Source organism: Danio rerio, chromosome 1 (assembly GCF_049306965.1).
Source record: "Danio rerio strain Tuebingen ecotype United States chromosome 1, GRCz12tu, whole genome shotgun sequence".
Taxonomy (NCBI): domain Eukaryota; kingdom Metazoa; phylum Chordata; class Actinopteri; order Cypriniformes; family Danionidae; genus Danio; species Danio rerio.
The window spans coordinates 30,144,893-30,171,082 of record NC_133176.1 but is presented as its reverse complement, the minus strand read 5'-3'; the positions used below and the strand labels follow the sequence as shown (position 1 = coordinate 30,171,082).

Genomic DNA, 26,190 nt, shown 5'->3' with positions numbered 1-26,190 from the left:
CCTTCTCCTTCCAAACAAAGAATGTTCTATCAAATTGTGGGGGTAAAAAAGAATGATTATCACATATTGGTGTGTACACAGAGGTCTCTGGTAGGGACAAGACTTTGTTTACTTGGTTTAAAATTCTAATCGAGTTACTTAACTTATTTGAGAACATGGGCTTGTCTGGTTTTGCAAATAGCAGGGCTGGCAGTGCAATTCCAGCAGCCAGACCAGTCTCGATCCGAACCCATAAGGGAGCCTCGAGGGTCAGGCCACTGGTAACCCCCTGTTCCCAGTACATTAGAGCCCTAATGTTGGCAGCCCAATAATAATGTCTAAATATTGGTAAACCCAGACCACCCATGGACCTGGGCTTCTGTAAATGAACTTTAGATATCCGATGTGCTTTGTAATTCCAAACATATTGTAAGATTATTGAGTCCAACTCTTTAAAAAATGCAGAGGTGAGAAAAATTGGGAGATTTTGACAGATGTATAGGAACCTAGGGAGAGTGACCATTTTTATAGAATTTATATGTCCAATCATTGATAAAGGCAGGATTTTCCAATTTTCTATGTTTTTAACTCTGCAAGATTAAGCCTAAATAAGTGTTTTTGATCTAAAGGAATTGTTAAACCTAAATATGTGAAATGGTCCCTAGTTATTTTAAATGGAAAGTTTTCCAAAAAAAAAACGGCTTTAAAGTTGGTGGAAAGTGGAACAAAAATGCTCTTTGAGAGGTTGATTGTATATCCAGACAGCTTCCCAAAAGAAGTATTTAAATCTAACAGCGTGGGAACAGATCTTCCAGAGTTCCTCAAATACAATATCACATCGTCTGCATATAAGCTGATGAGAGCTTCACTCCCCCTACTTCAAGACTTGTGATGTCATTATGATGTCTTATAGATATAGCAAGGGGCTCTATGGCGATAGCAAAAAGAGCAGGTGAATAAGGGCAGCCCTGCTGCATGAACGATGTAAAAGAAATTTGGATGATCTGTTAGTATTTGTTAAAATTGAGCACATTGATCTGGAATAAATTAACTTGACCCACGATATAAAAGTCTCGCCAAAGCCAAACTTCTGTAGTGATCCAAACATATAGGACCACTCGACCTGATCAAAGGCCTTTTGTGCATCCTGAGAAAGAATCGCCGGTTCAGTAACTTTGGAGTGATTAACGTATAATATATTAAGGAGATGACGTACAATAAAAAAGAAAATCTGCCCGGAATAAATCCTGTCTGATCAGAATGTATTAAGGAAGATATACGTTTATTTAGCCGATTGGCTAATGTTTTAATAAGAACTTTTCTATCAACATTTTGAAGGGCAATTGGCCTGTAGCTAGCTGGATCAGTTTCATCCCTATTTTTTTTTTTTTTTAGAGTAAGAGATATGTTAGATTCATATAATGTGTTGGGTTGGATATTATTCTTTTTAGAGTCAATTATCATTCTAAAAAGAAGTGGGGCCAGAATGTCACAAAAACGGACAAAAAATTCTGAGCTGAAGCTATCTGGCCCAGCCGCCTTTCCTGCTGTAAAAGAGTTAATAGCCGACATTATCTCATCTAAAGTTAGGTCTGAGTCTAACTCTCTCCTGGCTATATCACTGAGAACAGGCGTTTCAAGAGAATCCTAAAAATCTGTTAGGTCAGACTTTACAGCCATATTACTAGAGGTGTATAGTTCACTATAAAATTCTTTAAAACGGGTGTTGATGTGTTTAGGGTTTGTCAATAGGGTACCATCTTTAGCTTTGATACTATGAATTGATTTAGAGGCATGGGCTCCTTTAAGTTGTTATGACAGCCTGTCTGGCTTATTACCAGTTTCAAAAAATTTTTGTCTTGTTCTTAAGAGTAAATTATTTATTTGATCACCAAGGATGGAGTTGTATTCATATTTAAGTTTTACTATTTTATCATAATCTTCAGATGATTTTGAAGTCTGATATATTGACTCTAGACTAAGGGAGTATGTTTTGTTATGAATTCATAAGAAATAATATGTCCACGGATAACCACCTTTAAAGTCTCCCAGAGCGTGGAGTCTGACACCTCACCATTATCATTAAATTCTAAGAATTCTTTCAATTCAGTTGTCATATAGTCTATGAATTTGTTGTCTGTAAGCAAAGAAGAGTTAAAACACCAAAAATAGGACTGTTTTGGGAGGGAGAGATCAACAGATATTGTAATAGGACTGTGATCAAAAATCAGTATGCTGTGATATTTAGTTTCTGTAACACGAGAAATTAACTGGGAGTCAACTAAGAAGTAATCTATACGACTATAAGATTTGTGAACGTGTGAATAATAGGAATAAACTTTATCAGTTGGGTGCTGTATTCTCCAGATTTCTACCATATTTCTTGATTTGAGCAAATTATTTAAGACCCTGACCGATTTGATTCCGGGTGGGGGGGCATGACGATAATCTGTCTAAATAAGGATCTAAATAGCAATTTAAATCTCCCCCAATTATATTATTAGAATTATTTGTGTCAGGGAGTAAATCAAATATCTTCGTAAAAAAAATTAGGATCATCGGTATTTGGTCCATAAATATTCAAAAGAGTCAGGGGCAGTGAATTAATAAATCCAGTAATTAAAATATATCTGCCATAAGGGTCTGTAAGCATAGATGAAAACTGAAATGGGATATTTTTTCAGAAAAGAATAGCTACCCCATGCGCATGAGAAGTAAATTTTGACTGGTATACTTGTGATATTCAGCTGCATCTCAATTTTCGTTGCTCGATAGCTGTGATATGAGTTTCCTGTAGAAAATCACATCCTCTGATAAAGATTTAAGATGTTTGAATACTTTTTCCCTTTTTACAGTATTTCTGACCCCCTTAACATTCCAAGATGCTAATGTCAGCATCCTCCCCTCAGTCATTCCACTTCCAGTGGACCTATGCATCATTGTAAAATGGGGTAACCATGAAATTGGACACATACCTTTGGCAGATGATTTGTATCAAGACGTTTGCTCGCTCCAGGTGTGCTTATATGCTGGGATAATTGGCAATGAAGCACACCTGTGCAAGCTTACGCTGCCTATTCATTGCATTCATTGGCCCGTTCAATACTCTTTCAGACAAGCGGCTTCTGAACCGAATCCTCCCATTTCGTGGATTTTCACAAAGATCAAATCCACTTAATAGCACTGAAGTTCCCTAACCGAAGGGGAACTGCAAAGTGGGAGAGCATAACTCAATTATGAGGCGGATTTTCTGAGTTTTCATCATAAGTCTCCAGGGCTCTGAGTACTTAGATTCCAGCTTTTTAAGCCTCACCTCAAAGTCGTTGGTCCCCAGCTCTTGGTTGGCCAGCCGGGTTTGTAGCTCGGCCTGGGTGGCCATAAGCTTTTGAAAATTATGTTCAAAGGCATCAAAGCGGGCATTTACACCTTGCAGAATGGAATGTTTCTACCATGTCGGATAAGCTGCTAGCTTTAGCACTAGCTCTGGAAACTTGGTCGTCGGCGCTCATTCCTTTGTTGAAGGCACTAGGCTTTGGCATTGTCAGTAATGGATGCAGTTCGTGATGAACAAAACGTATAGATACAATTTAAACATAAAATATAAATAAAACACGGTATAAACTTAGTTTTTAGAAACCACAAAGAGGAGCCCTATTCAAACACGTCTATTCCATACACATGCGCACTAGCACCCCCCATAAATGCCCTATTCTTGACTTGTAACCACATTTATAATGTGCCTAATACTTGTACTTTCATTCTTTATTTATTTTTCATTACCAAATTAAGTATTACATTATTTACAAACCAGTTATTTAAGCATAGTTGTTTTTTTCAAAGATCATTCAGAATGAGTTAGTAATAGATTAATAAACTATTGAAATCATTGTTTATAATTCCTATTTTTCAGGCATATATTAATAGTTAATTTGTATGTTAATAAATTTTGTATTAACTTAACTTCATCTAGTTTTTTGACCTAATCTAAAGTGAGGACTATTTATGCTTTTTAAATCCCTTATGAAATTACAATTAACGGCTCAGTTAAATTCTTCACAAGAAAAATGACATAAACAACTTTATTCATTCCCATTGATTTGAAGATACACAAATGAAACTGCACTTCAAATGAAAAATAAATCTTTGCAACCTTATGTAAAATAAAATAACTGTACAGTTTTAGCATTGCATCATATTATATTGTTAAATTATTGTGCTTTTTTATCCAATTTTATCACGTATTTTGTCACTACTGTTATTTGGCAATGTTTAAACTTTAGAGTAATTTTACTTTTTAGACAAGATCGCAAAGATTATTGTTCATTTAATACGGAGCCTTTAATTGTCATTTATAAGGGATTTATAAAGTACAAATAGTGCTCACTCATTCTGAATGATCTTTAAAACTTCCAACTACTCTTAAATACAAATCGTTTAATTATGTGCGCAGGCGCGAGCTTGCTGCAGCATGTTTTGACTGCTCTGTGTCTTGTCTTAGTGTTTTAGAGTTTTTAATTTGTTGTCTTTATTTTTCATTTTTTTGTTTTAGTTTATTAGTGTTAGTAAGCTGTGCCCTCCTTAAACATGAGGGTAGAGAGAGCCATCTCTGTGTTTTTTGTTTTTGTTTACTGCTCTTTGTTTGAGCTTGCCGCACGCTGCTAATGCTAACACAGCTAGCGGTTGTGATCCGGTTTTTGTTTATACCCCGGACCCGCGGAGTTACGGAGGGGGAAGACTAAGAGAGGCTGCCGTGGAGGATCAAAGGTGCGAGGGAAAAGAACGAGGAATGGGAAATTGTCTGATGAGCAGCTGAGAAGACGGTATAAACCTAACCTGCCGTCTGTTGTTATGGGCAATGTGAGGTCACTGGAAAATAAGATGGACGAGCTTACGGCACGGGTCAGATGCCACAGAGAATTTCGTGAGTTTAGTTTGATGTGTTTTATTAAAACATGGCTGCATGAGTGTATTTCTGACTCAGTCGTGGACGTGGCTGGCTTTTCGAGTGTCCGGGCGGATAGAACTCGGCGTGAGAGTGGAAAGAGCAAGGGGGGTGGACTTGCTGTTTTTGTTAATGAAAGATGGTGCCACCCGAATCACATTGTGATTAAGGAACGTATCTGTAGCCCGGACATTGAACTGTTAGCAGTGGGGCTACGTCCATACTATCTGCCCTGGGAGTTTTCACATGTGATCGCCATTGTTGTTTACATTCCTCCATCGGCCAATGCTACGACGGCATGTGACGTCATTCACTCCGCTACTGCTAGACTCCAGACAATGCACCAGGACGCGTTCGTCTTAATATCAGCCGATTTTAATCATGTCTCACTAAACAGGACACAGTCCACCTTTTCACAGTATGTAGAATGCCCCACCAGAGAAAATAAGACTCTGGACTTACTGTATGCTAATGTGTAAGAGGCATACAGCTGTATAGCCATTCCACCTCTAGGTAGATCGGATCACAATCTTGTGTACCTTCAGTCCACCTACCTACCACTGGTAAAGAGGCAGCCAGCTACTGTTAGGACAGTGAGGGAGTGGTCAAAAGAGGCCAGTGCAGCCCTGCAAGACTGCATGGAGACTCCGGACTGGGATGCTCTGTGCGTGCCACATGGTATGGACATTGATAACCTCACAGACTGTGTCACTGAGTACATCAACTTCTGTGTGGATAGTACTGTACCAGTAAAATCCATACGCTGCTTTCCTAACAACAAGCCATGGGTCACTAAAGATATCAAAGCCCTTCTGAATGAAAAGAAGATGGCATTCAGGTCAGGTGATAAGGAAGCAGCTAAGCAAGTACAGAGGCGCTTGTCGGTGAGGTTAAAGGAGGGTAAGGAGAGATACAAGAAAAAGCTGGAACAAGAGCTGCAACAGAACAACAGTAGGTATGTGTGGAAAGGCATGAAGAACATTACTGGCTTCAAGACCAGCAGCCCTAGAACTGATGGTGATGTGGATAGGGCCAATCAGTTTAATATGTTTTTCAACAGGTTTGACAGTAGGCCTCTCTCCAGACTCTCCAGCTCTGACACAGCCCTTACTGCACCTAGTGCATCTGCTCCCCCCAACAGTGTCACGTCAAATTGCAGCATTTTGCCCTACTTCACGCCCTCTCCCTCCTCCTCTTTCACCATCGTACCAACTGAAGCCTCCACCGCCTCTCCTCCTTTCATTGGTGTCTCAGACTCTTATAAACCACCTATGATCATCACTGAGGACCAAGTGTGGAGAGAATTATGCAGACTCCATCCTGCTAAGGCACCGGGTCCAGACGTATTAACCACACAAGTACTTAAGCTGTGTGCTTCTCAGTTAAGTGGAGTACTGCTGAGGATCTTTAATTTGAGCCTCAGTATTAAGAAAGTTCCTGTGATGTGGAAAACATCATGTCTGGTTCCGGTACCCAAGAAGGCGCGACCTAGTGTTCCATCAGACTACAGGCCAGTAGCACTTACTTCACACAGTATGAAGGTCTTTGAGAGGAATATAGGATGGCTGTGGACAGTTTTGTGGACTGGTGTGAGCTGAATCAGTTGCAGCTTAATATCCAAAAGACCAAAGAACTGGTGGTGGACTTGCGAAGATCACGACGATCTCCAGTTACTCCCTTGTCCATTAGAGGGGTGGATGTGGAGATTGTTCAGGACTATAAATATTTGGGTGTGTATATTGACAATAAGCTGGACTGGTCCAAGAACTCTCTGGTCACATATAAGAAGGGTCAAAGTAGGCTGTATTTCCTACGTAAACTCCGATCTTTTAGAGTCTGCAACACCATGTTGCGTATGTTCTATGAGTCTATAGTGGCCAGTGCCATTTTCTATGCTGTGGTGTGCTGGGGTGGTAGTGTAAAAGTGGCAGATATGAAGAGATTTAACAAATTGATTAGGAAGGCTGGCTCTGTGGTGGGTGGGGAATTGGACAATATGGAAACTGTGGCCGAAAAGAGAACATTGTGCAGACTTCGGTCAATTATGCACAATGTAGATCATCCTCTTCATAATGTGGTTGACGAGCTGAGAAGTACCTTTAGTCACAGACTTACCAGCTTAAAGTGTTCCACTGAACGCCACAGAAAATCCTTCCTTCCCACTGCTATCAGACTTCATAACGTCTCCCTCAGTCACTCACCCTTACAGTAATCTATGCAATACCTTGCTGCTCGTGCCATATATTACTTATTACGGGTTTTAGTGTGTGGAAGTCTGTGCATTATGTTTTATGATGTGCAATAATCTACTAGGTGCAATATTTGTATGTTTTTTTTTACTGGGTCTTAAATATTTTTAGTGCAATATCATTGTTTTTTAAATGAGTGCTGAATCACTTTACTGCTTGAAATATTTTATGTGTAATTGTTTTATGTGTAATATTATTGGTTTTGGTTAATATTATTTTCATTACTTGATATATGACTTAATAGTATTAGTTACCACTGATTCTTTTAAGTGTAATATCTTGTATAATAGTTTGTATACTTATGTATTGTGGCTGTTTCCTTTTATAGATTGGTTGGATTTATGTGACTTATTTCACTTATTTAATTTATTTATTTTGTCTTGTGGTTTTGTGTTTCTGTGTTTTGTGTGTTATGGCAGTCATTACATAAGCAATTTCCTGCGGGATCAATAAAGTTCTCTAAGTCTAAGTCTAAGTTTGTATGTATTTGGTAATTAATTTCGGGTGTTTCATTTTTAACTTTTGACTTCTGTTTTAATGGAATTTGATACACCATGGTGAACGGAAAGAAAAACCTCTCTATTTCGTGACTCGGTGGTCCTTTAAGGTAATTAAAAATAACTGTTTACAAGGTAGACTATTATTAAGAGTATTATCTTAGTCATATTAAAATTGGAGTATTGGTGTCCATGTAAATGTACTCAAAAAAGTGCCAGATGAAGATGCGAGCTGTCAAAGACGATGCATTCCATTGCCTTTCAGCACACGCCCTCAAATGTTTTATTAAGTTTGACGCGTTTCCTCCTTAAATGCAACTTTTGTAAAGTGTCTGCTTTGCGTTGTTGTGTCTGAATCCTTGTGAAATACAACCATACTTTAGAATGCAAAGTTTAAGCAAATTTGATGAATGCGAACATGCGTGTTGATTTGAAGTTAGTCGCTCCGGCTGCCCTGTCCTGTGTGCGTTGTGTGTGTCTGTCAGTGTGTCTGTCTGTGTGTCTGTCTGTGTCAGGCCCGTGCACAGAGCACAGACCCTTAGGGTCAGGTGCTCAACGCGATCACAAAGTGAAGAGCAAGTGCTTCCTGAGGGCACCTCAGCCAATGAAGGACAGAGGGGCAGTGGTTCTAGCCACAGGGCCACCAACCCCCCCAACCCCCCCCCCCCCCCCCCCCCCCCCCCCCTCCGTCCACAGCCCTGGTCTGTGTGTGCGTGCGGTTGCGTTTCCTAGAAACAAAGATGCCTACACGTCAGTATCTGTAGCCACTAAATCAATAAGTTATGTCAACGAACTGGACTGTCTTAGCAACTAGATAAATGTACTTTACTATGAGAACAATTGTTTGTATTTAATACTTTATTATAATTTTTTCAACTTCCATATTTGCAATGCCTGTATTTTGGAATTTTTTTGCAGTCCACTTAGAATCCAACTTAAAAATGTTTTTTTTTTATTGGTATTGATTGTTTTAAAATTCGAATAGCATTAACATGCCTGTGTTTTAATTTCTGTAATAAATATGGCTGTCAAGCCAGGATCTTGATTGTGTATTGTGGTTGTGTTGTTACATGAAGAAATCTGTGTTACAAGTTAAACAAAAATTATTTTAAACAATTATATGATTGATCATTTATCATAAATTTGAGAACAATTCTATAATGTTTATACAGTGCTTTGCCTCTCTAGTTCAACCTAGTGGATGTATGAATGTATGTACAGTATGTGATCAAACTTTAGGATTCAAACTTATGCAGTTACAAATGTTTATGCAAAAGGTATGAAGATTGTTTAAAGACATAATTACATACTGATTTCTTATATTTATGAAATTGTCAGTGGTGGATGATTTTAAGTATTATGTTTTATGTATTTGTGTATTTACAGATTCTGAGCCACATGTTCTCTTCAGTCTTTGTAAATGATGGTCTGGCTACGTCCCTTCCAGCCTGCACCTCTCGTATTAAACCCACATCTCTCCTCAGTTCTCTTAATACCATTATTCCTAGAGATGGAACCAAAGCAGGCTGTTCGAAGGTTACTGTATGATTTAACCATGATTTAACATATACAACAGGGCTACCAACTCTCACGCAATTGTCATGAGATTCACACGATTGACAGTATTGTCAAGCTCTCATGCCACACACACACACACACACACACACACACACACACACACACACACACACATTTCAGAATAAATCCCATCAAACAGTCACTCAAACCATATTTTTCTTTCTTTTTTGGTAGGATCTGACTCTCAGTTGCAGTAAAATCAAAGATGGGAACTCTCAATTATCTGAAAATGTGAATTGTGTTGGCCTCTCTTCACTATTTATTCCACCAGTTCTAAAAAGGAAATGGACTGAAAATTCTAAACAATCTGAGCCTCCAAGTAAACAGCTCAAAGAAGGTATGTGGTTTAAAGCCATGATTTCATGAATAGCTAATACTGGATAATATAGTCTTTAGTATGAATAAATAAATTTTACTTAGGTTATTGTTGATTTTATTTCGATTTTTATGGATAGTTGTACAAACACTTTTTTTTGCTTTGACTCTCTTGATTTTGTTGTATACAGATCATGTGTTTTCATCTGCGGTGGTGAAACGGCAAGTTCCTTTGCAGCTTTTGGACAATGCTGACTTTGAATGTTCTCTTTGTATGAGGTAATAATGTTTTTTCTTTGAAAATAATGCTTAAGTGTGTACATATCTAAAATCTCTCACTATTTTTATTCCAGACTGTTTTATGAGCCTGTCACCACACCCTGTGGACACACTTTTTGCCTCAAGTGTTTAGAACGTTGCTTGGACCACAATCCTAACTGTCCCCTCTGTAAGGAGAACCTCTCAGAGGTAATTATTTTTTAAGGCCCTTTATAAAATTACCTTTTTAAAGGGATATTTAACCAAAAATGTAAAATTCTTTCATTAATCCATTGTTCACTTGTTCCAAACCTGTTTGACTTTCTTTCCTTTGTTGAACACAAAAGAAGATAAGTTTATGAGGTTTGGAAACCTGTAACCATTGTCTTGCATAGAAAAACAAATGTGGTTAGTTTTTCATCTTTTTTCCCCCAAAATATCTTCTTTAGTGTTCATCTTTTTTAGTGCAATAAAGAAAATCATAATGGTTTGGAACCATTATGAATTAGTCATCCAATTGTTATTATCAGATATACAATATATTGGGTTTGTTAATTTGTACAAATTGTCAGGTTGTGAGGAGATATAAACTTGTGTATTGTTGGTATGACAGTGGACACTAATTCCATGTTTCTTTTTAATGTTATTGCCTAGTGGTAGCATTTATAATGTAAAAAGCAAGTGAGCCTTGTGATAGCCTCAGTGTAGTTTGAATTGATATGATGCCACTTCATTAACTGATACAAATTAATTATGTTTCGATAGACTTCAACCAAGCTATAGCAGTTTCAGTAATACCAACATAATCGAGCCCATGTCGGAGAACATTATGATCAATGTTATCAAATGTACGACTTTGGTCCAGCAACACTTACAGAGAAATGCAACAAATCTTGTCAACTGGATGAAAAGAGCAGGTCATTTGTAAACAGTAAATCAATCAAATTCTTATCATTTACATTATTATCTAAAAATAATTTAACTGTTAAACTAATGCCAACCAATGCTCATTCTGAAAAAATTCCTCTATATACATTTCTAGAGTGTGCCAAACACATGCCAGGAGCTACGTTTTTTGCAGTTTTTTTTTTTTTACGTTTTTCTGCATTTTTATTTTCGTGAATCCACCAGAGGTCGCTGTCGACTGACTGTTTGACTGACTGACTGACCAATCAACTGAACCACCCTCCTTCTTCCCTAAACCCAACCGACAATTTTAAAAAGCAATCCAAAAAAAGCCCTCTCCTGACTTTTACCACTTTTTCAGATTTAGTTTTCTTTTTTTAATACTGTTTTTGTCTCACCTACTTTCTGGAACCATTCCTCACTAGACTCGAGCCCCGTCATTGTAGTTATCTTCAATCTGCTTTACATGGCGAGCCAGTACCCAGTATCATAGTAGCTATCAATTGGCTATCACTTTATTTTGATTGTCCCTTATATATATATATATATATATATATATATATATATATATATATATTAAGGGTGGAGCCGAACCCGAATACGGTATTCGGAAAGGCACGAATAGCGTGTTTTTACGAATACTTGATTCGAACAAAAACTTGAAAAATTATTTGTATTCGGGAGCAAGAAAAACACTATATCAAAAAGCAGCGTTTCCTCATGAGACCACAGTGCATGCCCGCGTGAGTGAGTGAGTGAGTGAGTGAGTGAGTGAGTGAGAGAGAGAGAGAGACAAAACACGCCAAAGCCCGAAACTGAAAGCGAGACGTGACTTTTAAGGGGCTGTTTCATAGGATTTATTAATCATTCTTACTGTTCAGTGATCGCAAACTGCCGTAGTTTATTAAAGACGCAAACCCCTCACTGCACGTCAGCTGCGCGCCTTCAGCAGATCTCATCATTCCTGCAGCACGAGAGCTTTATGATTGTTTATGCGCGCCAAAAGTGGCGGATCTGTCCGGTAAAATATCTGACTGCGTGTCACCGCATCCCTAAAGACTGTTTGGCGATATATTTGACTGCATGTCACTGCATAACAAACGACTGAAAGGATATAACTAGAGAACTCTCCACTCTGCTGCTGGATGAGAGCGTATGGCAAGCCGTTTTAGCATTTAAACCTTGTTCAGACTATCCATAAATATATTTAGATATCTCTAATTATATTTTGACTTGTCATAATTATAATTCGACTAGTCAGATTGGAAATATCTGCAAATATATTATGATAGACTAGTCATATTCCTCCATTGACTTCCATTGAAAAATATTTGCAGATATCTCTAAATAAGTTTTGACTAGTCACAATTGTAATTAGAGATATCTCCAAATGAATTTTGACTAGTCAAAAATCCAATTCAAGATATCTACAACTGTAATTAGACTTTTAGTAAATTAATTAGAGATATCTTCAAATATATTTGTAAATATCTCTAAATATGATGAATTAAAGATATCTCTAAATGTATTATGACTAGTAAAAACTCAGTTAGAGATATCTCTAATTACAATTGTTACTAGTCAAAATTCATCTGATTTCGTACTAGTACAATTGTAATTGCAGATATGTCTAATTGTCATTCTGAGTAGTGGAATTATAATTATGACTAGTCAAAATATAATTAGAGATATCTCTAAGATATTTATGGAGTCAGAACAAAGATTTAAACGCTAAAAAGGCTTGCCATAGAGAGCGCTTCTCACTGAACAGAGCACCGCGCAACCTTCTATGTAATGTATTATCACATGCACTAAAAGCATCCTCTCCTGATACTGTCTGTGAACCCCCCACAAGCTTCAATCCCCTCAATCAGCACAGCTATGTTCTGCTAAATCCTCCACAAGCACCAAACCATCAACACAGCCACATTCTGCCCCAGCAAGTCAGTTTCAAACATAAAAAAAAACAAACAAACAAACTTTGTGTCTTTTTTTGTGTCTGGCAGATGACAATAGCAGGGCTGTATCTTTTAGTATTATATAGAATACTTTTGTTCTGCCAGATCTCCCGGGCAGGGTTTTTTTTAGATTTATTTAGTTAATTTTAGTATTTGGAATTCTGTGCATTGGAAAGAAGTTCTTTCAGAAGAAGAACAGTTTTTTGAAGTATTATTTGTTTTTATTCTGTCTATTCAGTGTCCTTCAACAAGAACGGTGGTGGTGGGGTTCATAATATTCACAATGGTATTTTATTAGTTGTTGGTTTAACCATGGATGAGATAATGGCTTCTATGTTATTTTCTGTTCAATGACATTTCTTATCACATGTTCAAAAACAACAACCAATATTGCATATCTATAATTTATATAATGGGTATAATTAAACAAGACTTTCACTATAACGTAAATTAGAAGTGTAATAGAAAAAAATATATATTTTTCCGCCATTTTGAATTTTACTCGAATACAAATACAAATACAAATACAAATACTTTTCCCCCCTCAACAAATACAAATACAAATACCGGCTGCTCCGCACATCCCTAATATATATATATATATATATATATATATATATATATATATATATATATATATATATATATATATATATATATATATATATATATATGATTTTATTTTATATACAAGCTCTGATTTTCAGGACTAAATTTCACCGGCCTGGTGGCCAATCTTCATTGAAACCATTAAGTGCAGAGTGTGAAAGTTTAATTAGCTGAGTAATACCATAGTTTTTCTTGAAATATTGCAATGCACACAATATCATGGGTGACAGATTACTGTTCAAAAGAGGACAGATTGTTGGTGTGCATCTTGCTGAAGTCTTTGTAATGTGTCAATAGCCACGATATTGATTTTATTCTACAATGCGGAAGTGCGTTTTTTTGCAATTTTGCTAAGAACTTCCGATTCAGTTGCCTATGGGAGACATGACTAGGAATAATAAACGGCAGAAAACGGCATCAAACTACTTGCTCTACAAACAAGTGTTTGCTTGACTATACATAAAAAGTAGAATAATAGGTCCCACTTTATATTAAGTGTCCTTAACTACTATGTAGTTGCATCAAAAAATAAATGCAATGTACTTACTGTGTTCATAATGTATTTGAGAACACTTGTGGTGCTCTTGAGTTGGGATAGGGGTTGGGTTATGCATAGGTTTGGTGGTTAGGGTAGGTTTAAGGGTGGGTTAAGGTGTAGGGAATGGTCAGCAGTGTATTTACAAATGTAATTACAGAAGTTAGTTACAGATGTAATTACATACAGGTATTAAATTAAGCATAACTACACAATAAATACATGTATTTACACAATACGTACATTGTAACAAACTGTTAGTTCCTGTGTAAGTACATAATAATTAAGGACACTTAATATAAAGTGGGACCGAATAATATAATAAGAAAAAATCTGTTTGCAACATCAAGCAGCATAAAAAGCTGTTTTTAACTTCTTAAAATGAATGGAAGTGAAAGAGACCAAAAGTCTCGAGCCAAAAGATTTAAATGGCTACGCCCGCTCGTGCGCAAAGAATAAGGTGAATACAGGTAAGTCTGCATACCACCACGGAGGACAAACTACATCCAACAAGAGTACTGTGGACACAAGAGAAAGCTTTCTGAAAGGGATGTCCATGTACTAACATGGATTGTATCCAAAAAACACAAAACCACAGCTGTACAACTCACTGCAGAATTGTGTAACTTAACTGTTGTGTTTCCACCAAAACTGTCCGCTGGTAGCTCATGCCAATGCCAAACATAGGTTTCAAAGGTGCCAGGAGCAAATATCTTGGGCTATGTGCAGTGTGAAACATTTATTATTCTCTGACGGGTTCACATTCACTGTCTTTCCCACATGTTAAATAGTGGAGAAGCCCCAAAAAAGTGAAACACCCAGTCAGTTGCATACCCAGAGTGAAGCATGTCGGTGGATCAGTAATAATTTGGTCTGCAAAAACATGGCATTCCCTAGGCCCAGTAATTGTGCTAGATAGGCAGGATCCTGAGGGTGGTGCATCAGGATGTATCAGGATAATAGTGCACCAATACACCAATACACACAGCAAGACTGGTAACAGAGTGGTTTGATAAACATAAAAGTGAATTTGAACATCTCCTATGGTCTGCAGAGTTATCAGATCTATATAAACCATCTATCTATAGTCTGACAAGACTTTATAATGTTATAAAAAAAGTTATGTAAAATTGAGTTGTTTTTTTTTTTTTTACATTCAGAGTTATCATTAAGGCCAAGCGCAATGGGAAGCACTAATGAACTGATGTCAAACCATAATGCCTAAAAACTTTTTTCTCTTCCCTATTTCAGTCCTCATGTGTTGAATGAATACTAATCCTTATGTTGTTTCATGAAGTTGTTAAAGTTATCCAACATGAACATATCTTTCTTTTTTTGCAGTATCTGGCCACTAAAGCGTACTGCAAAACTCTTCTAATTGAAGAACTATTGCAGCAGTACTTGAGTGATGAACTAACAGAAAGGCGAAAAGTTTATGAAGAAGAGATGAAAGAACTGTCAAAGTAAGCTGTCTTTTTTATTGTGAAGTAAAATAACACTTTAATTTGCACACTATGAATCATTTATTTAGGATTAGCAAATAGTTAATAAATCATTTGTAAAGAATTATATCATCATTGACTGTGTTGGTAGTGCTGTGACGGTGACAATTTTTGATTACCACTATTAATATTATTATTATTATTATTATTATTATTATTATTATTATTATTATTATAACCTTTATTTTACCAGGAAAGACACATTGAAATCTCTTTCACAAGAGCGTCCTGGCCAAGATTAGGCAGTACACAAGTCACATGAGTCCAACAGACAAAAACAACTTACAGTTAACATGAAACACACTGACAAACTATTCAAAACATCTACAAACCTGTTTCAACTTCCAAATCTTTGATATTCTTTTTAAAAGCATGTAGAGAAATCAATTCTTTGAACTGCAACTGTGTTTGCAGATTATTCCAAGCAAAAGGTGCTGGGTACTTAAAAGTCTTTTTTCCATCTCAGTCTGCACTTCAGGAACAGACAGTAAGTAAATGTCCTGTGACCGAAGACCATAGTTAAGAACAGTCTTTTTACAAATGTAATTCTGTAGATATGATGGAAGTAATCCCAGTATAGATTTGTAAACAAGGATATGCCAATGCTTGAGTGGTAGTATACAGCACACAATAATGAGTTAGGGATTTAAAATGAGTTATAAATCTTAGTGCACCATGGTAAACAATATCCAATGCATTCAGACTTTTAGACGGAGCATGCACATAGATACCATCACCGTAGTCCAATGTCAATTTTGTCAATTGTGCTGTAAAATAATCTGTGACAGAAGTTCATACACTCAAAAGTGAAGATTCTTTCTGTCATTAATTACTAACATCCCCTCCATCCAACCTTCAGAACACAGATTTAGATATTTTATAATTTGAAAAGTAATTAAATTATGAAAATTGTGAATTTAAAGCAACAGAGATCTCCAAAGATCTGGTCCCCACGTCAGGTCAGGGTGCGCCCATATAAATGCGAATGCGGCGGGGGAGGCGCACTCTAAACTCACACAGGCAAAAACTGGATTAGTTAATGACAGGATGAATTAGGTGAGCAGCAAATCTGAAGAGAAAAACGCAAACAAAATTTGCCGTTAAATTAACTGCCAGTCATTTTTACATTTTTACAATAGTTTTTCAGTTAGGGATTAATATTAGCCTAATAAAAAATGTTTAGTTGAACACTGCATAGTTCTATAGTAGTCTACTCTAATTCATATTGTAATGTATTATATTTATTATTATAAATAGTATTCAAAGTAATTAATAAGTCAAGTTTACAGTGTTATAAATGAAAAAGGGAGTGCATTTGCCTCAGATAAATCTCTCACATGCGCTGCAGGTTGCAGGCTGAATAATAATCTAAAAAAATGCAAAATAGGCTATACTGCTATTTGCTCATGCAAAATTAAACACCAGAAAATATATTGTCTGCCAATTTTATTGGCTAAAATACAGTTAGCATATTGATTTTATAAGTTCATGGCTCTATAATGAATCTGAAATCTAAATAAATAGATAAAAATGTAACTAAGTAACACATTTAGCTATATATTTTTTTAAATGACATTAAATTGGAACATTTAACTTTTTCCTAACACTAATATTGGTTGGTTAATGAAGCGTTATGACTCGTTCATCATTTATTTACTAGTTATACGATCGTGGTTTAGCTTGCATGTGTAGAAATAGTTTGGCGTCTTTACCTGAAATGTATGTTATTTGAAATAAAACGGAAAGAAATAAGGAGAAAAAAATGTATAATTTAAAGCACACATTTGGCACTGAAGCCATGATCTGTCTGCGTTAATGCATCATTGCAAAACCTTCATTGAATAAATCAGTAATAGCGAAACTGCATATTAATATTGTTACTATAAAATTATTATTACCATAATAATATACTTTTATTACAGTAAAAGTATATTACTGCATTAAGTCAGTTACTTAGGCAGTAATGCAAAGTAAAAAAATAAGTGAATTTATAGCCTAAATGAAAGGAGCAAGAGGGATCAAAATCAGTCACCAGGTCAAGTTTGCCTCTATGGGATTAAAATGCCCCCTCAGTTATGACATCCTGCGGCACAGAGCATGCTATATATACTTTATTGTAGGGAGAAGAAACTAAAGCGGAAACTGTAGATGAAAACCTGGCTGGGGAGATGACGTGGAAAATTCATAACATGAATTATCTGTTATTCAACGAGAAAATATTGCAGACATGACACCGTGATGGTGTTTCTCAAACGAAGGCAGTTGTTGTTTATAATCATTAAAATTAACAATTAATATAATAATAAAATAAGCTTCTCCTCCTAAGTGGATAGGACAATATTCACTGGCAAATGTTCCCCCCGTAACCTACCACCAACAAATTACGCCTCTGAATTTACCCAAGTAGCCTGCCTAAGTTAATTTACATTTTAGTTATATTTATATTAACAAATAACAAAGACCAAAGAATTATGCTAAAATATCCATACAAACACACGTTTTTTTTTTAAACCTGCGTTACTGAAACAACACAATACAGCCAATAAAATGTGTTGCTAAATATTAAATAACTTTAACTGCTTAAAACAGTATAGTTACAATTATAATTAAACGTCACATTTTTAAGAACTTGACATTTAGCCTTAATGACAATTTACTAATCAGTAATATTATAAATATTAACTAATAATAAGAAGAACAAAAAATATTAGCCTACAAGTAACAATATAAGTCAGATGTTGGAAAAAAAAAGAGAGTATAACCAACCCAAGCTCATTCTGAAAACGTAGCCCCGCGGACGATTTACGTGGCAGGAGGTACGCATTTCGTTTTTTCAAGCGAACGCTACGGGGAAGAATCCAAAAATTACAGTGAACAAGTTCGTAACGGGGCGAGAATGCGCTGCAATCTGAAAACGTGGTCAAAATCGGACGAGGGCTTTTCTTTTTCTGGACGGCTTTTGTAAATCGTCACTTGGGTTTAGGGAAGAAGGAGGAGGAGGAGGGTGGCTGGATTGGCCAGCCGCCCAGTCAGTTGTTCAGACTAGAGATCTGCGCGGGACTAAATTTTGAATCCTGCTCCCGCCCGCACCCGCCAGGTTTTAGCCCGAACCCGACCGCTCCCGCTTTTATTAAGAATTTATTGTCCCGCTGCCTGACCCGCCTCGATTTCTGGCCGCCGCGCCAGGGGGAGAATAAAACCGAAAATCCCCCAGCTATACAGTCCAGACAGCCAAGCTGTCTGTATAAACACACACAGCACCAAGCACACACACACAGACAAATCTTTCTCTCTCATACGCGTGCGCGCGCACTAACACACACACAAGCACCAAGCAGACACAAAGGCGTTTGCTGTTATATCAACTCAAAGGCTTGTAATACCATGTATCAAGTACCGATGTGATACCAAAAGGTTTTATATAAAGGTATATAAATACTGAGTCGCGCCAGCTCCGGGCCGCAGCGCACATTACTCTCGGGCTGATTCCGGCGCGGATGCGGCAGCGTCGGCTCGCTTACGGCCGCCGCATCTGGCCCGATTGATTCGATGAGTCCACAAGCATCTGGAGTCCGACAGCCGGAGCCGGGCTGAGTGGTAAGTCTCCGGCAGGCGAGAATCTAGCCGGAACTGGCCCGAGTGTATTTTGCTATCTGGAAATAATCTCTCTCTCTCTCTCTCTCTCTCTCTCTCTCACTCTTTCTCTCTCTCTCTCTCTCTCTCACATTCGCATATATTGCTAGACAGCCCGCTCCCGTCCCAAATTAAACCCGTTACCGACCGCTCCCGCGATTTATTCGGAAATTTATTCCAGCCGCGGGAATGCAGACCTCTAGTTCAGACAGTCGGACAGACGATTGCTCAACAGCAGCCTCCAGCGGCTTTTTACGCTAGAACAGCGCACGCTTGCGAAAGACATTCAAGACACGGAAAAAACAGCACAATTGCGTACCTCCCGGGACGTATTTCGCGGTCTCCAGTAACGTCTGCGGGGCTACATTCCCAGAATGAGCCTGGGTTGCGTATAAATGTCCACCTTTTGTTTTCTTATCATATTTTAAAATCTTTGCCAGAAAACTAAGATGCTGACATTGTACAGTTTAAGCGAAAACCTAATTGGGGTTACAATGTTTACAGCAGCACTCATTACATGTTCAGACGGTGTGCTTGTAGTGCAAATGCACAGATACGTTTTCGCAACCATGGCCTGTTAGGAGTATCTTACTTTTTTGGAAGAAGTTTTTTTTCTACATTGGTGAGCGGCGTGTTGTCAACAAAACGTTACCAAATATGTTGTTACATTTTTTTTTTGTATCTGGCCATTTTTGAAAAGGCCTCTGCAATACCGGGCTGACTAGCTGGGCGTTTGTAGAAGACTTGTCTTGATACGTGGCTGGGTGACATGACCGGAGATGGCTCTGGAGATTTGACGTGTTTGCCCATTCAGCACATTTTTTTAAACAAACCCTACAAATAGTTTAATTCAAATTATTGGTTTGCCTTTCTCATTCGCCATGGATCCAAAATGTTCCCAGATTTTTAATGTAACATTTAGTTTTACAATGAGATTCATGGCTGAACTTGACCTTGAACTTGCTGAATCATGCCTAACATTATATTCTAACAGAAATGTAATACTTAGCAACATAACGAAAATTTGTGTTTTAGAGTGCGTGACGTCACGTACTACCACCCCAGTTGCATAGACAATCCCGGCTGTCATGGTGACCATCACAGCCTTATGTGCTGGGCCACTAATTCGCTTGAGTGAGTATCTGCTTCCAGTGATGTGCATTTCCTTTGCATTCTATTAACACAAAGTCTATTATAAAAGCCCTCACTCAGTTAATTTAAATTTTTGGTTCACCTAAGATTATTCAATCCAATCAGGAAAGTAGTTTAACTTATTTTTTTTTTTTCAAAGTCTTTATCAACTGGGGATTAGACACAATTTGGCCACCGTGTATCATGCACAACAGGGGCTTTCATATTAGTTTAAAATTTTTGTTTTAGGTTAATTGTGTAGAGATGGGTAGAGATTTGGTGGAGGGTAAGCTAATGCTGGCAGCCAACAAAGTATTGATTATAGTCCAAACAAACTTGTTTTTGCACATAATGTCCATGGTTTGCTGGCTGTCTTGCACTATCAAAGGACCATTTTGTATCTGCCTGGAAAATTGTCATACTATGTTTTGGGTTTTCGTCAACTGCTGTTTTAGTTGGCCTAGGAACTGGCTAAAGAGCAGCTTGATAGTTCTTAGAAAAATAAAATGGCTGTTTGATTGTTGCACTGAACATCAACAGTTTAATGTGGGTGACCAATTTGTAGTGCTCCCCCCTGTATTAGAATCACTCTTCCAAACCAAGTACGCTGAACCTCATAAGGTAATACACAGTGGCGATACACAGATAACTACACTATTTTAACACCAGGCCAAAAAAATCACAAGGTTGTGATAAACGTGAACCTTTATAAGATATTATGATTTTAACCATATAATAATAGAGAAAGTTACACAACTATACAGGTAAGTCCTGTGGCATTCCTGAGCACTATTTACATTTTGTGACTGACATGCAGATGAGATAATTGAAGTCGCCTGATTATTGCGCATTGCAGGTAGGTTGAGGAATTCTTAGAACAATAAAAAGTTGTTATTTGAACTTAAACATCTAGATGCTAGTCAACAAGAATTAATTAGATTGTTGTCTGAGTTTTCACAGTTTTTTAATAAATGGAAATCGATAAAAACGCTTGGATAGCCATGGATTCCATATATCTATATCTATACTTTATCTTGTGTCAAAACTTGTTTGTGTCAGTACATCGGGGAATAACTAAACATTAAACATTATTTACTTACATGTTCTCAATGATCTTATAAACCACCAGCTACCCTTAAATACAGTGCATCCAGAAAGTTTTAATAGCGCTTTTTCAAAAAAAATTTTTGCTACAGCCTTATTCCAAAATAGATTAAATTCATTTATTTCCTCAAAATTCTACACAATACCCCATAATAACAATGTGAAAAAAGATTTTTTGAAATTGTTGCAAATTTATTAAAAATAATAAAACATATCTACATAAGTATTCATAGCCTAAATTGCTCAGGTACAATTTTGCTCAGGTACATTCTGTTTCCAGTGATCATTCTTGAGATGTTTCAGCTGCTTAATTGGAGTTCACCTTTGGTAAATTCAGTTGATTGGACATGATTTGAAAAGGCATACACCTGTCTACATAAAGTCCTAGGGTTGACAGTGCATGTTAAAGCACAAACCGAGCATGAAGACAAAGGAATTGTCTGTAGCTTGCCAAGACATGATTGTCTCAATTCACAAGGCTAGGGAAGGTTACAAAAAAAATTCCGCTGCTTTGAAAGTTTTAATGAGCACAGTGGCCGCTATCATCTGTAAGTGGAAGATGTTTGGAACCACCAGGACTTCTCCTAGAGTTGTCCGGCCATCTAAACTGAGTAATCGGGGGAGAAGGGCCTTAGTCAGGGAGGTGATCAACAACCCAATGGTTACTTGATAGACAATGACCCAAAAGCACACCACTAAAATATCAATGGAGTGTCTTTACAACAACTTGTTAAATGCCTAGTCAGAGCCCAGACCTAAATTTTATTGAACATCTCTAGAAAGATCTGAAAATGGCAGTAAACTGTCACTTCCCATCTAACATGATAAAGCTTGAGAGGTACTGCAAAGAGGAATGGTCAAAAATTCCCAAATACAAGGCCCCGTTTACACTAATGCGTTTTAGTTTGAAAACGCATAAGTTTTGCTACGGTTAGGCCAACCGTCCACACTACGCCGGAGTTCTTAAGTGCCGAAAACGGAGCGTTTCGAAAACGCCTTCTTTTCAATTTTAGTGAAAATACGAAACATTCCCTCTCTTTTGCTGAATATCACTTTTAATAATCAATGATGGCCATTATAAAAGTATAATATACAATACGTTTATACATTATAGGAAATAAAGGCAAGCGATCAGTCAATATACAGAATAGGCTACGTGCTTACATTAATCATTAACTTATCTTTGTTAATCATTAATCATTAATCATCTTTTTTATCTTTTCAGCCAAAACACATTACCTGAGAACAAGTAATAGATTCCAATGACCAAAGTCAGGGAATATGTCGTTAGATAAAGACAACAAGATGAATGAAATATCCCGTTTAATAAATATCGTGAGATTAGATCCAGCGGGAGATGCTTGATGAGAAGTCCGACTAGCACAGCTCTCATCTGGGTAGATGGGCTGCAGCGCTTTCCCGAGAGTGTGAGTGTGGTCACATGATGTGCGTTTTCAGCATTTTGGTGTTGACGGAGAGCTGTTTAGAAACGCTGGGTAAAACGAGAGTGTGGAAGCGGACCGTTTTCATTCTAAAACGCCGTTTTAAAACTAAAACGCACTAGTGTAAACGGGGCCCATGTTTGCTTAAACTTGTGGCATCATATTCAAAAAGACTAGAGGCTGTAATTGCAGCTGACAATGCATCCACAAAGTATTGAGCAAAGGCAGTGAATACTTATGTACATATGGTTTTTAATTTTTATTTTTTTTAGTTTTATTAATTTTTAACAATTTCAAAAAATCTTTTTCCACATTGTCATTATGGGATATTGTGTGTAGAATTTTGAGGAAATAAATTAATTGATTCCATTTTGGAATAAGGCTGTAACAAAAAAAAAAATGTGGAAAAAGTAAAGCGCTATGAATACTTTCCAAATGCACTGTATTTGCTTTGTAAATAATGAAATACTTAATTTAGTAATTAAAAAAATCTTTAAGAAAATATGAAAATTCAATCATTAACCCTCAGGGGTCAAAGAACGCGAATGCATGTTTTGAGGTATCTTCTCTTGATAACGCCGAAATGAACTTAAATTACACTTTCAGTTTTGATCGTACAGATAAGAACAATACATCAATCGAATCTGTTAGGTGTCTACTTTTTTGTGTACACTCTCAATAACAACAAAACAGTGTGCTTTTGCAAAATAAGGAACATAAACTGTTTTTAGAAATGCATCACTAAAATGCACTGAAACAAAAAAAGCAAAAACAGAACACAGAGACATGAGACATATATTTCTAGAAAGCTTGAAATGTCTATTTCTAAATGCAGTGAGTGCATTTTGAAAACATATTGTTTGATAAAGTAATCAGTATGAAGCCAACACTGTCTAGTTTTCTTAGTCTGAGGTCCACACCCACAAGGCTTTGTTATTCATCCATGTGACATACATGCTCTTTGAATACATGAGAGACATACCTGCATAAAGCTTAGTAGGTGAACTTTTACAACTCATTTTGAAAACAATTGTTGTCTCGCTAGGTAATGCATAGTATTCTCCCAGCAGAGCGTGCATCACGCCGGCTCTTCCCGCGTCTGCCATTATTACAATGACAGAAGCTGCTCACACGCCCACAAACAAACACATGCCCACAAATACAGCACGCTATATATAATACATTATTATAAAATGCTGGATTAATGCACAAGAAAGTTTGTATTACAACAGTTTTGCAAATGTGTTTTATACCATTTCAAATATATATTTTTGTGCATGCTGTATGAGTGCAAACACAGTGCTCAGCAAAATTGAGTACACCCCATCAATTTCTCAGTGGCAGTATAGGCAATGTATTTTGGTGCATTTAAACAAAACAGAAAGATAATACAATTTAAAGTCAAGCTAAATATTGCAAAAAAAAATTACAACCTACAAAATTTCAATTAAAATTTTGTTTTGTTTTTTTGTTTTGTTTTTTGTTTCTTGATTTTTTTTTTTTTTTTTTTTCCAATTACTATTTAATATTTTTCTATAGCATATACATTTGGGTGTAGTAGTTTTTGGATCCTTATCTTAAGTTATTTTGTTAGATAACGTCTCAGGTTACGTATGTAACCAAGGTTCCCTAAAGGGAACGAGACGCTGTGTCTCTATTAGGAGACACTATGGGATACAACCCCTCACTCTAATGAAGCGCACCAGGCTTGAAAAAGTATGGCAGAGCGACGCAGTGTCTCATTCCCTTTAGAAAACCATGGTTACATGCGTAACCTGAGATGTTTCCTGCCAGAAACTCTTACGCTGCGTCTCTATTAGGAGACACTATGGGAATGCCCAAACACACCATAGTTTGATATGCCAGGTATGAGTTCTCCTAATTCAAGAAAAAATACTGGTTTTGGAAGTGGGATCCAGATCTAATTGATAAAACCTTTTGAAGGTCTGCAGGGTAGAACACCCTGCTGTATTGCAAATTCCAGTCATATACTGGCCAGAATAAATAAGGCTTTTGAAGCCGCCATACCCCTGGTGGAATAGGCCCTTATTGCCTCTGATAGAGAACGGTCCAGGGCCCCATAAGTCAGTGAGATAGCCTCGACTATGCACCGGCTCAGCATCTGCTTTGACGCAGATGCACCCATGTTAGGTGGGTCATACACAATGAACGGTTTTTACATTAAACGCCATCCAGAGGTATTAAACTCTTCTGATCTGCGTCATAAATGGTGGAGGATTAAAGACCTGCAGCACCATAGGTCCTACCACCTCATTGAAGACCTTTAAAGAAGTACCCTGTTCTGGGGTACAGGAATGCTCTCACCATGCCAGGAGAGAATTTCAAACAAGAGGAAGCTACAGACAGTATATATAAGTCTTCTCTTTTGAGAGAAAAATGCCATTTGAGCATTAGAAACTTTTGACACCTCTTCAATGGGTTTAAAAAAAGGGACTGCCGACAGGCCCTTTGAGCACTATCAACAAATCCTAAGTGGGAACTCTAATGGTGCAATTAGGCCTCATCCTCCTGGATCCATGGAGGAATCTGACCACCAGTCTCTGCCAAGACCATCTGTACAATTTGCGGACATTGCTGCTACATAAACTGTACATAAAGCGAAATATATAAAAATGCTCCTGGATAAATTCCAGCACCAACCCCACAGGCAGTGAAACTGTACCCAGGTGGTGTTCGGTAGACCACAAAGTGAAAAAATATCACATGGTGGCATACAATCTCCTCATGGAAGGGGCTCTGGAGCTGAGTATGGTTTGAACACGCAAGTTGAAAAACAAAGATCTATGAGATGGGTTCCCTCAGAGGCCACACCCATTGCTTCCACAGGTCCGGACGAGGTTGTATCACTCCCCCGCCTGGGACAGAAGAACTCTTAATGAGAATCTCCCATGGGAGGCCATTAAATGGTCACGAAACACCAAAACACATTTTTTGAGCTGGTGAAAGTCGTATATGTGTCCAACACTGCTAAAAACACTATTATGACACTTATATTTCACTAAAAAAGTGTAAATTGGTTGTTTTTGCGTTATTTCAAGCTAATTCGTACTTCCGGTTGGAAACAAATTTTTGAAGCTGCGTGACGGCTATAACATAATAGGATGTATTCCAGCGTGCAGACTGGACATCTGTACCAGAGTGTGTCTTAATACGTCTTACAGTGTGATGCATTACTGCATGAGTAAAGCTTGGTTCAAACCAATCAGCGTGCTCTATTGTGCAACTTCATTAATATTTATTACTGTCACAGTGTTTAGACGACAGAGACGCCACGTTGTGTTGACAAAACATGCGTGAAGTGTTGCTTTAATAGTTTGCTGCAGTTAAGTTTTGTTTTCATTTTCTCTCTGTGAGAGTGCAGCTGGAGTCACGTGTGGATTAACAGTGTACGCGACGCTCGACAACAATAACTTAACTTGCATGTCTAAGGAGGATTATTGTTTACCTGATGATTTTAGATGAGCTGTTCTCATCTGCAAACGCTGAGATCCGGATTCGCTTGTAGTCTCCTCTTAATAAAGATGCGGCTCT

At 37.4% G+C, this 26,190-nt stretch overlaps 1 protein-coding gene across 1 annotated transcript in view; it reads left to right on the top strand.

The window, feature by feature from the left end:
• Positions 1-26,190, top strand: part of si:ch1073-440b2.1 — a 91,680-nt gene that overhangs the window by 44,795 nt on the left and 20,695 nt on the right. The window contains exons 4-8 of the mRNA XM_073951882.1: positions 9,054-9,203; positions 9,420-9,582; positions 9,752-9,839; positions 9,914-10,028; positions 15,168-15,289. Of these exons, the coding sequence (XP_073807983.1) occupies positions 9,054-9,203; positions 9,420-9,582; positions 9,752-9,839; positions 9,914-10,028; positions 15,168-15,289 (638 nt within the window). The remainder of the gene's footprint in view (positions 1-9,053; positions 9,204-9,419; positions 9,583-9,751; positions 9,840-9,913; positions 10,029-15,167; positions 15,290-26,190) is intronic.